The sequence below is a fragment of the Triticum urartu genome, chromosome 5A, assembly GCF_056163025.1.
Source record: "Triticum urartu cultivar PI428250 chromosome 5A, HENAU_Tu73, whole genome shotgun sequence".
NCBI lineage: Eukaryota > Viridiplantae > Streptophyta > Magnoliopsida > Poales > Poaceae > Triticum > Triticum urartu.
The window spans coordinates 643,398,703-643,409,132 of NC_141877.1; the positions used below are offsets into that span (position 1 = coordinate 643,398,703).

Genomic DNA, 10,430 nt, shown 5'->3' on the forward strand with positions numbered 1-10,430 from the left:
TACTGATCGCATTGGTCGTGGAGGAAAGCGGTAAGGCCTGCAGTCTGAGCCAATTCATGAAAATCTTCATAAATCCCGACTGCTCTTAAGAAATCCTCGGAAGGCCATTCACACGCCCGAACCTCCGCGGTGCGAGGAAGATTATACTTAGGCTTTGGTGCCTTTTCCTTCAAGCTTTGGCTCGATGAGCGCCTCAAGAGTCTCCTCATCATTTTCTGAAAAATTCTGAAATTTTTAGTAACTTCAAAATAAAAGTAAACCAAACTCAATGGAGGAGTCACATGCCAAGGAACAATCTCCCCAATCAGTTTTGTGAGAGGTGCTTTGAGGAAGGAGATCGAAAATGGCAGCAAAACGAGCTTGGACTCGGGTTTGAGCTGGTTATTCGTGTTTGGGGGAGGAAGATGAAGTGTGTGGGTGAAATGATAAGTGGAGGAGGGCCACCGTGGGCCCACGAGGCAGGGGGCGCGCCCTCCACCCTCGTGGGCAGGTGGTTGCCCCCCTGGTGTGTTCTCAGTTCCATAAATCCTCAAATATTCTAGAAAAAATCATATTTAATTTTCAGGGCATTTGGAGAACTTTTATTTTTGAGGTATTCTTATATTGCACGGATAATCAGATAACAGACAAAAAAATATTTATTTTTATTTTATTTAATATAAATAACAGAAAGTAAAAGTGGGGTACAGAAGGTTGTGCCTTCTAGTTTCATCCATCTCATGATCATCAAAAGGAATCCACTAACAAGGTTGATCAAGTCTTGTTAACGAATTCATTCCGAATAACATGGAACCAGAGAAATTTCGAATAACACTATGTTAGCTCAATGGGGATATGCATATCCCCAATAATAAGAATATCATATTTCTTCTTGGCAGTAGGAAGAGGAAATTCAAAACCTCCAAATATAATCGATGGAATTTTTCCAATAGCGTTGATACTGTGAACTTGAGGTTGTTTCCTCAGAAAGTGTACCGTATGCTCGTTACCATTAACATGAAAAGTGACATTGCCTTCCAAGAATAATAGACATACTACCGTCCTCGGGAATATCAAGAATAACAAAGTCCGTTAAAATAGTAACGTTTGCAACTACAATAGGCACATTCTCACAAATACCGACAGGTATAGCAGTTGATTTATCAGCCATTTGCAAAGATATTTCAGTAGGTGTCAACTTATTCAAATCAAGTCTACGATATAAAGAGAGAGGCATAACACTAACACCGGCTCCAAGATCACATAAAGCAGTTTTAACATAATTTCTTTTGATGGAACATGGTATAGTTGGTATACCGGGATCTCCAAGTTTCTTTGGTATTCCACCCTTAAAATTATAATTAGCAAGCATGGTGGAAATTTCAGCTTCCGGTATCTTTCTTTTATTTGTAATAATATCTTTCATATACTTAGCATAAGGATTTGTTTTAAGCATATCAGTTAATCGCATACGCAAAAAGATAGGTCTAATCATTTCAGCAAAGCGCTCAAAATCCTCATCATCCTTTTTCTTGGATGGTTTGGGAGGAAAAGGCATGGGTTTCTGAACCCAAGGCTCTCTTTCTTTACCATGTTTCCTAGCAACAAAATCTTTCTTATCATAACGTTGATCCTTTGATTGTGGGTTATCAAGATCAATAGCAGGTTCAATTTCTATGTCATTATCATTACTAGGTTGAGCATCATTATGAACATTATTATTAATATGATCATTAGTTTCAGGTTCATTTCCAGGTTGTGTTTCAGCATCAGAAATAGAAATATCATTTGGATTCTCAGGTGTTTCCACAATAGGATCACTAGAAGCATGCAAAGTCCTATCATTTTTATTTTTCTTCTTTTTAGAAGAACTAGGTGCATCTAAATTATTTCTCTGAGAATCTTGCTCAATTCTCTTAGAGTGGCCTTCAGGATAGAGAGGTTTCTGAGTCATTCCACCAGTTCTAGTAGCCACTCTAACAGCATAATCATTATCTTTACTATTCAATTCATTGAGCAAATCATTTTGAGCTTTAAGTACTTGTTCTACTTGAGTGCTAACCATAGAAGCATGTTTACTAATAAGTTTAAGTTCACTTTTAACATTAGCCATATAATCACCCAAGTGTCCAAGCATATTTGAATTGTATTTTAATTGTCTACCAAAATAAGCATTAAAGTCTTCTTGCTTAGCCATAAATTTATCGAACTCATCTAAGCATGGGCTAGCAATTTTAGTAAACAGGATTACAACTTTATCATATCTATAGAGAGAATTTACCTTTACTACCTGGGTCGGGTTATCAAGACCATGAGTTTCTTCAATAGGTAAAGGATTTGGATTATATATTTCTTCAACGGGCGGTAAATTAAGACCATGTATTTCTTCAATAGGAGGTAAATTCTTAACATCTTCAGCTTTAATAGGCTTTTCTTTCATAGATTTCTTTGCCTCTTGCATATCTTCAGGACTGAGAAATAGAATAGCCCTCTTCTTCAGAGTTGGTTTAGGAATAGACTCAGGAATTGGCTCCGGAGGTGTCCAATTATTTTCATTTGTCAACATATTATTCAATAGAATTTCAGCTTCATCCGGTGTTCTTTCCCTGAAAACAGAACCAGCACAACTATCCAGGTAATCTCTCGAGGCACCGGTTAGTCCATTATAAAAGATATCAAGTATTTCATTTTTCTTAAGAGGATGATCAGGCAAAGCATTAAGTAATTGGAGAAGCCTCCCCCAAGCTTGTGGGAGACTCTCTTATTCAATTTGCACAAAATTATATATATCCCTAGGGTGACACAGAACTACCTCTAGTTCATTGATATAATGTAGGCATGTATTCTGAACATAGTCATACGTGCTTATGGAAAAGAACTTGCATGACATCTTTTGTCCTACCCTCCCGTGGCAGCGGGGTCCTTACGGAAACTAAGGGATATTAAGGTCTCCTTTTAATAGAGAACCGGAACAAAGCATTAACACATAGTGAATACATGAACTCCTCAAACTACGGTCATCACCGGTAAGTATCCTGATTATTGTCACTTCGGGGTTAACGGATCATAACACATAATAGGTGACTATAGACTTGCAAGATAGGATCAAGAACACTCATATATTGATGAAAACATAATAGGTTCAGATCTGAAATCATGGCACTCGGGCCCCTAGTGACAAGCATTAAGCATAGCAAAGTCATAGCAACATCAATCTCAGAACATAGTGGACACTAGGGATCAAACCCTAACAAAACTAACTCGATTACATGATAGATCCCATCCAACCCATCACCGTCCAGCAAGCCTACGATGGAATTACTCACGCACGGCGGTGAGCATCATGAAATTGGTGATGGAGGATGGTTGATGAGGACGATGGCGACGGATTCCCCTCTCCGGAGCCTCGAATGGACTCCAGATCAGCCCTCCTGAGAGGTTTTAGGGCTTGGCGGCGGCACCATATCGTAAAACGCGATGATTTCTTCTCTCTAATTTTTTTCTCCCCGAAACTCAATATATGGAGGTGGAGTTGGAGTCGGAGAGGCAATAGGGGGCCCATGAGGTAGGGGGCGCGCCCCCCACCCTCGTGGCAAGGTGGTGGCCTCCCTGGCCTTCATCTTTGGCAGGTATTTTTCTTATTTTCTGAAAAGTGTCTCCGTGAAGTTTCAGGTCATTCCGAGAACGTTTTCTCCTGCACATAAATAACACCATGGTAATTCTGCTGAAAACAGCGTCAGTCCGGGTTAGTTCCATTCAAATCATGCAAGTTAGAGTCCAAAAGAAGGGCAAAAGTGTTTGGAAAAGTAGATACCTTGGAGACATATCAATCCCCCGCTCGGCGCGACACTGTTGCCAAGCAGCCCATGACATCACCCATGGTGGAGGAGGCCATGCTCCCACTACAGACTGTCGGTACGGCCCGCAGGCGGTGGGCCCTACCTGTCCGTGTTAGACCTACTCCTGACCAGACGACACCGGGGAGGCCGACTCCCCACCAGGCGGCCCTCCCCCTTCCTCAAAGTCTATGTGCCATTAATCAGAAGAGATGGGGAATGGCTACAATGAACACCCAGAAGGCAGCTGAAAGGACATGCGGTGCCTCCATGTGTGGTTTTGGTAATTGGTGACATTCTCTATGGACTAATGGTTGCATTGAGTTGTATTTGAAGGATTTTTCCATAGGCATTTCTTGAAGTCCATGTGTTGGTTTCAAGGAGTTTATGGGTTGACCAAGGTGCTATTAAGGAATTATCCAAAGATTGGTCATGTGAGTGTTGAGCTTATTGCAAGCATGTCTTGAAGAAGAATATTGTGTGATCATTCATGTTTACCTTCAAGACATCATCCAAACGAAGAGAGTTGGAAAGATTCAAGGTTGATCAAGACTAAGTCAAGAGTGAATCAAGTTGATCAACTCACAAAGCGTAGAAGATGTACCGAGAGGGATCAAGTGATCCCATGGTATGGTAAGCATTGTCAATTGCACTTTGTGTACTAACCCATGGTCTATGTGAGAGTCTATGTGGGGTTAGGTACGTGTCCATGGGCTTGCGTCAAGAGGAAGATATCATACAACCCATGGAAAGGATGACATCAAGTGGTGATTGTCATCAAGATTGCCGTGTGCAAGTTCAAGTGGAGCATCACGAAGAGATCAAGTGCTTGAAGCTTGCCATCCATTGTGGTGTCAATGGACTTGTGAAGATGTGCCGAAGACTGGCTCACCCATAGTGGAGTATGGGGGAGCAATCATCTAGTCTCCATCGACCCAACGCAATCAAGAAAGGTGGTCCATCTTGAGGAGGACAAGATCGTCATCATCTAGCTCAAGTGGATCATGTGCAAGGCAAAGGTTTTCCCTTGATAGGTTTTCTATTTTACCGGTCTCATGGTGGTAGTTGGGAGACCGGGTTATAGGATCGATAGCCGTACTATCAAGGGGGGCTCTCAAGTGAGTAGCTTGATCGTATCGTTCGTCGAGAGCTCAAACCATTGCATCATTGCATCATGTTTCTTGGTTCTTGTTTGGTTCTGTTTGTGAATCTTAGAGCTTATGGTCATCTTGATGACAAGCTTGAGTTCATCGAAAACGGAGTTTGCATGCGTCTTCTATGATGTTTTCGGTGTTGGAGGTTTTACCGGTCTTATCTGAGGAAGGGTTCTCACCATTTTCTTTCGGGCCTTTTCTCATTTTCTTATTATTGGTATTTCTATCAAGATTGTGTTAGCCCTTGTCGCTAGCTTTCCAACAAACTTGGTTTCATCGAATTCGGAGTCCGTTTGCAGAAGTTGTGGTAGTTTTGGTGTTCTGAAAAGGCTGCAGCGGTACTACCGCGGTAGGAGCTGAAGTAATTTTTTACTATCGCCCTTGGGAGCGGTACTACCGCTCTTGGGAGCGGTACTACCGCTTGGAGCAGTACTACCGCGGCTACTTTCGTGGCTACTTCCGCTCAGGACCAAAAACTCGTCACAAGTCCAGCGGTGGTAGGCACGAATGTAATTTTTTAGTACCGCTCGCAAGCAGTAGTACCGCTACCCATAGCAGTAGTACCGCTACCCCTAGCGGTAGTACCTTGATGTCAAGCGGTACTACCGCTCCGACGGTTCTTCTGGCTTTTTTGCCTCCTCGCTATTGCGTTTCAAAGGGCTACTACCGCCCTAGCGGTAGTACCACTCCTTGGAGCGGTAGTACCGCTCGGTGCGGGCTGTGAGCACAACGGTTGGATTTTTCCCCAACTATAAAAGGGGGTCTTCTTCCCCATTGAACCTTATCATTTTTAGCTCATGTTCTTCCCCCATTGTTGACCTTCTTCGAGCTTGCTAACTCTCAATACCTCCAATGATTCTTGCTAGTTCTTGAGGGAAAAGAGAGAGGAGATCTAGATCCACGTTTCCACCAATCACTTTCTCCTCTAAGTGAGGGGAACCCCTTGGATCTAGATCTTGGAGTTCTTCGCGTTCTTCTTTAGTTCTTCCTCTCATTTTCCTCCCTAGCATTATTTGCTTTGGTGGGATTTGGGAGAGAAGGACTTGGGCACTCCGTGTGCCCTTGCCATTGCATTTGGTGCATCGGTTTGAGTTCTCCACGGTGATACGTGGAAGTGAAGTTTGAGAAGCTTATTACTCTTGGGTGTTTGGGCACCCTAGAGCTTGTTCCTCTTGGGTGCCTTGGTGCCCTAGACGGTTGGTGGTGTTTGGAGCTCAATCATTATGGTGTAAAGCTCCGGGCAAGCGTCGGGGTCTCCAATTAGGTTGTGGAGATCGCCAAGAGCAATTTGACGGGTACCGGTGACTGCCCCCAAGGGTTGCCAAAGTGTACGGGTTCGGTGACCACCCCCAAGGGTTGCCATTTGTACAGGTTCGGTGACTGCCCTCAAGGGTCCCTTAGTGGAATCACGGCATCTTGCATTGTGCGAGGGCGTGAGGAGATTACGGTGGCCCTAGTGGCTTCTTGGGGAGCATTGTGCCTTCACACCGCTCCAAACGGAGATTAGCATCCGCAAGGGTGTGAACTTCAGGATACATCGTCGTCTCCGCGTGTCTCGGTTATCTCTTACCCGAGCTCTTTACTTATGCACTTTACCTTGTGATAGCCATATTGGTTCTTGTCATATATCTTGCTATCACCTAGTAGTTTATCTTGCTTAGCATAAGTTGTTGGTGCACATAGGTGAGCCTAGTTGTTGTAGGTTTTGTGCTTGACAAATTAACCGCTAGGTTTATTCCGCATTTGTTCAAGCCTAAACCGTAATTATTTTAAAAGCGCCTATTCACCCCCCCTCTAGGCGACATCCATGATCTTTTAGCAGCGGCGACACTGTAGCCATGCTCTCCCCGACAAAGCACGCATCATCAGTGGCACTGCCACGGTACTAAGCAGCCGGCATGACCTGTTGGTGGCGGGCACGGCCTGTCGGCCAAGTATGAGACAGCCAGCGGGACCCACCAGACGGCGGGCCCCATCGGTCGGCAGAGAAGTCGGCAACCACAGACACTGACAGCCGGGTCCTACACCCAGCCAGATTTCCATTGTACCCCTGGGGGGTAGGCCTATATAAACCCCCAGAGCACCCATACAAAAGAAAGAGCCACATAGAGATTACACACACGCATAGAAAGAGAGAAGCTAACGGGTAGCCTTGCTCTTCTTCGTCCTCTAGAGAAACAACCCAAGGAGCAAGCTTGTAGCCACTTTTGACTATCTAGTGATCATGGGGAGACCCCGCAGAGCAGGACTAGTGGTGTTCTCTCCTAGGATAGACCCGAACCTGGGTAAAGTTCGTCGGCATACGTGTCTACACCTCATCCCCTTCCTGGCACCGGCGACGTCTTACTATCCCCCACCATAATAAGCCATCCTTTGGCATATGTCGCACGACACCCCCGACAACATGGATGGAGCTAGAACCTTAGAACATTCATGAGATAGTCATGGAGAGGGGCGAAGCTTGCTCGAGCTGCCATCGGCAGGCTTTGTCTCTACTATTTTACTCATGTCACAACCAATGTTGCATGGTGTACTGGAGAAGCACCACCAAATCGGAGTCAATCATGTGTTGACACCACCACTTTCTCAGCAACTACATGCACCCAGCAACTACATGCATTGAGCTATAAATCCCACCGTTCCCGCTGCACAACCATACCCATTGCGTCAAATCGTCGTCCAGAGAATGCATCACACTGTTGGAGGCGAGTTGGTCGGAGGGAGAGCCGTTAAAATCCACAAAGAAGCCTTCAGGCTGCATCCTACAACCTCACTAGTACACGCCGTCAATAGCAGCTACCGGATCAGGAGACCCAAGGCCATACCCTTTGCATCTAGGCGGGTACTCATTGCCAAAGGAGGGACGAGAAGCCGCCTCCCTCCGCACCGCCATCCATGCCATGCCCCGGGGAAAGCCAGCCACCCCCGGCCAGCCTCGTTGTATCATAGTAGCCGGAAACGGGGAACGGTAGGCCGTCCCTCGATCCCGATTCATCGACCCGGAATCGGATTCGGGAATGAGGTCGGATTTGGTACGATTCGATGAAGATTCGGCGTCCCCGCAGCCTACTCCTCGATTCAGGTTCAAGGATCCAACAGCCAAAACGCGAGGCATAATTTACTCACGCCGTCGTTTCTTTTCTCAAGGACTCCTCGTTCTTCCTCCAGTCCATTAATTGCAAGGGATCCATTAACAGCACGGAATGCTGACTGTCAGGGAGTCGTCGTTTTTCAGGAACTGCGTTCCTCGACCCATAGTACCGTACCGGGTTCATCGTACCCAAACGGATTGGATCGCGTCCCCGCTATAAAAAAATCGTTCGAGAGATGTATACCCTCGTTGTACCCTATTTTTTCAGCCACCGACTCTCGTCCATCGTTCCCGTTCCTCGTTCCCACCGTACCGAAAACATGGCAACTAGCTGTATCTGAGTGAATGCAACGACGATAGCTGCCACGACGGCCCCATCCCCCAGGCACAACTGTCGCAGCTAGCCGGCGGGGCGAGGGACGGCGACGGCCAGATAGAGCTCGGGGCATAGGGTCACGTGAGAGAGAGGCCCCGCCCCCACCGACCACCAACCATCGACCGGGGTTTTGCCCCGGCGGTGCCAATCAGCGATGGCAAGGGAGGAAGGGGGGCGTGAAGGAGGCATATGGTTGCGGTGGTTGATGCGACAACCAAAGCGAGTGACTTGGGGGCCTCACGACTCACAAACGCAAAACAGTTCCCTAAGTTAATCCATTGCAGGCTTAGTTACAAACTGTCATGTGTTAATCAAAGAGACTGACGTCTAGGTTCGTATGCACAACTGAATTTACAGCTAACCATCTACTCTGCTTCAAGTTTTGCATACTTGCTCTTTGCACGTCTTGCATCTGATTAGTAGAGCAGATGGGCGTAAGGGGACATGCAATGCTGGTCCTGCCACGGGCTGCGCAGCTGCGTCAGGAACGGGTCATTTAGCCAGTCGAACACTCCGCGGCTGCTCGCCGCCGGGAGCTGCAGGCTGGGTAGGTCCAGCACACCCTGGTTCGCCGCCGGTACCCGCAGGTTGGACATGTTTGACAGCCCATGGTTCGCCGCCGGTAGCTCCAGGCTTGACATATTCGACATCCCGTGGTTCGCCTCCTGGAGCTGGAGGCCGCAGGGTGGGTTCACGGCCGGGAGCTGCAGATGGAAGGGCACGTTCACCGTTTGGGACAGAGACGACGTCGACGCGACGGTGACCGTGGCGACGTCTGCTTCCTTCTTCGCTACCCTGGGCGCGTCGTGGCTGCTGCTTTTGCCAGACAGCGCCACCGACGACGACGACGACGAGGAGGGGATCAGGAAGTTGTCCTGGACGTCGTCGGACGGCGATAGGTAGAAGTCGCCGGCTGCCGGGACAGGGCACGCTCTGGCCGCGCCACTGTAGTCGTACCCACCGTTGCTGCCGGACCTTTGCTTCATCTCCTCCATCTCAAAGGCTCTCTGCTCGAGCTCCTTGAGCGGCGTGGCCTTCCGGTACACCTTGCACAGCACCGTGTCCTCCTGGGGCGGCGGCGCGCCGGTGTCGGGGAGGCGGTACTCGTTCATGACCCAGTCCGTCTTGGTGCCCCGCGGTGCGCGGCCCAGGTAAAAGACGAGCGTCTTCTTGAGGCCGATGACCCGCTTGGAGTCGACGGTGCTCCGGATGGCCCTGTCTGACCCCGTCGCCTTCCAGAACCCCCGCTCCGTCGTCCGGTTCGGCCGCCCGCCGCTCCCCGCCTTCCGGTCACGCGGCACGAAGAAGTACCACTCCCTCTCCCCGATCTTTGCCATCCCTGCACATCCACACACACACACCTCATCAGCTCGCTGCTCAGACATGCATGCATCGATCATACGATCACTACGACGATGTTCTTGTTCGTAGTTGTTCTTGTATATGTACGTACCAGGAAGATCCCAGGGATCGTGGCGGTAGATGTTGAGGGTGCCGATGATGTCGAAGTGGAGCTTCTTGCCGAGGGCGACGCGGGAGAGGTAGAAGCCGAGGAGCTCCTCCTCCGTGGGGTGGAAGCGGAAGCCGGGGAGGTCCTGATCGACCTCCATGGTCGGCGACGCCACTGCTGCCATTGCCATTGCTCGCTGCTGCTCCAAGTGATCCACTTACTACTCCCAGTGCTCGATCGCCGCCGTACTTGTTAAGCTGCTGCGCTGGAAGGTGGATGATGGCGGTGGTGGTGGTCGGACCGTGGGGGTTGCTTATATAGAGCTTCAAAGTGATGCCAACCTACACGGTTTCCTGCAGAAAGAAGAAGAGGGGGTCACAGTTTCATGGCACCGGAGAAAACGACTGGTGCTCAAATGGATTTGTGCCGGCCTTACTTAATACTAAATTAATCACTGTCCTTTGAAGACTTAATTTTAATTTGCTGATTCTAGATTTGTGAAGTCACACAGATTGACTCATTTTGGTGATCCTTCATCTAAGGA

The 10,430-nt window shown here is 47.9% G+C and overlaps 1 protein-coding gene across 1 annotated transcript; it reads right to left on the reverse strand.

The window, feature by feature from the left end:
- Window positions 1-8,700: 8,700 nt before the first annotated feature.
- On the reverse strand, window positions 8,701-10,172 carry LOC125528926 (NAC domain-containing protein 22-like). The gene is made up of 2 exons (XM_048693340.2): window positions 9,890-10,172; window positions 8,701-9,775 (listed from the first exon to the last, which is right to left on the reverse strand). The coding sequence occupies exons 1-2, from the start codon at window positions 10,074-10,076 to the stop codon at window positions 8,853-8,855; spliced, it is 1,110 nt and encodes a 369-aa protein (XP_048549297.1). The 5' UTR covers window positions 10,077-10,172; the 3' UTR covers window positions 8,701-8,852.
- Between the last annotated feature and the right edge of the window lie 258 nt (window positions 10,173-10,430).

What these genes read in the sequence shown, in the direction of transcription:
- LOC125528926 (XM_048693340.2), bottom strand. Translation starts at nt 10,076, where the DNA reads ATGGCAATGGCAGCAGTGGCGTCGCCGACCATGGAGGTCGATCAGGAC. An exon ending in CGATCCCTGGGATCTTCCTG is followed by an intron (nt 9,776 to 9,889) that starts GTACGTACATAT and finishes GTGGATGTGCAG; the next exon opens with GGATGGCAAAGATCGGGGAG.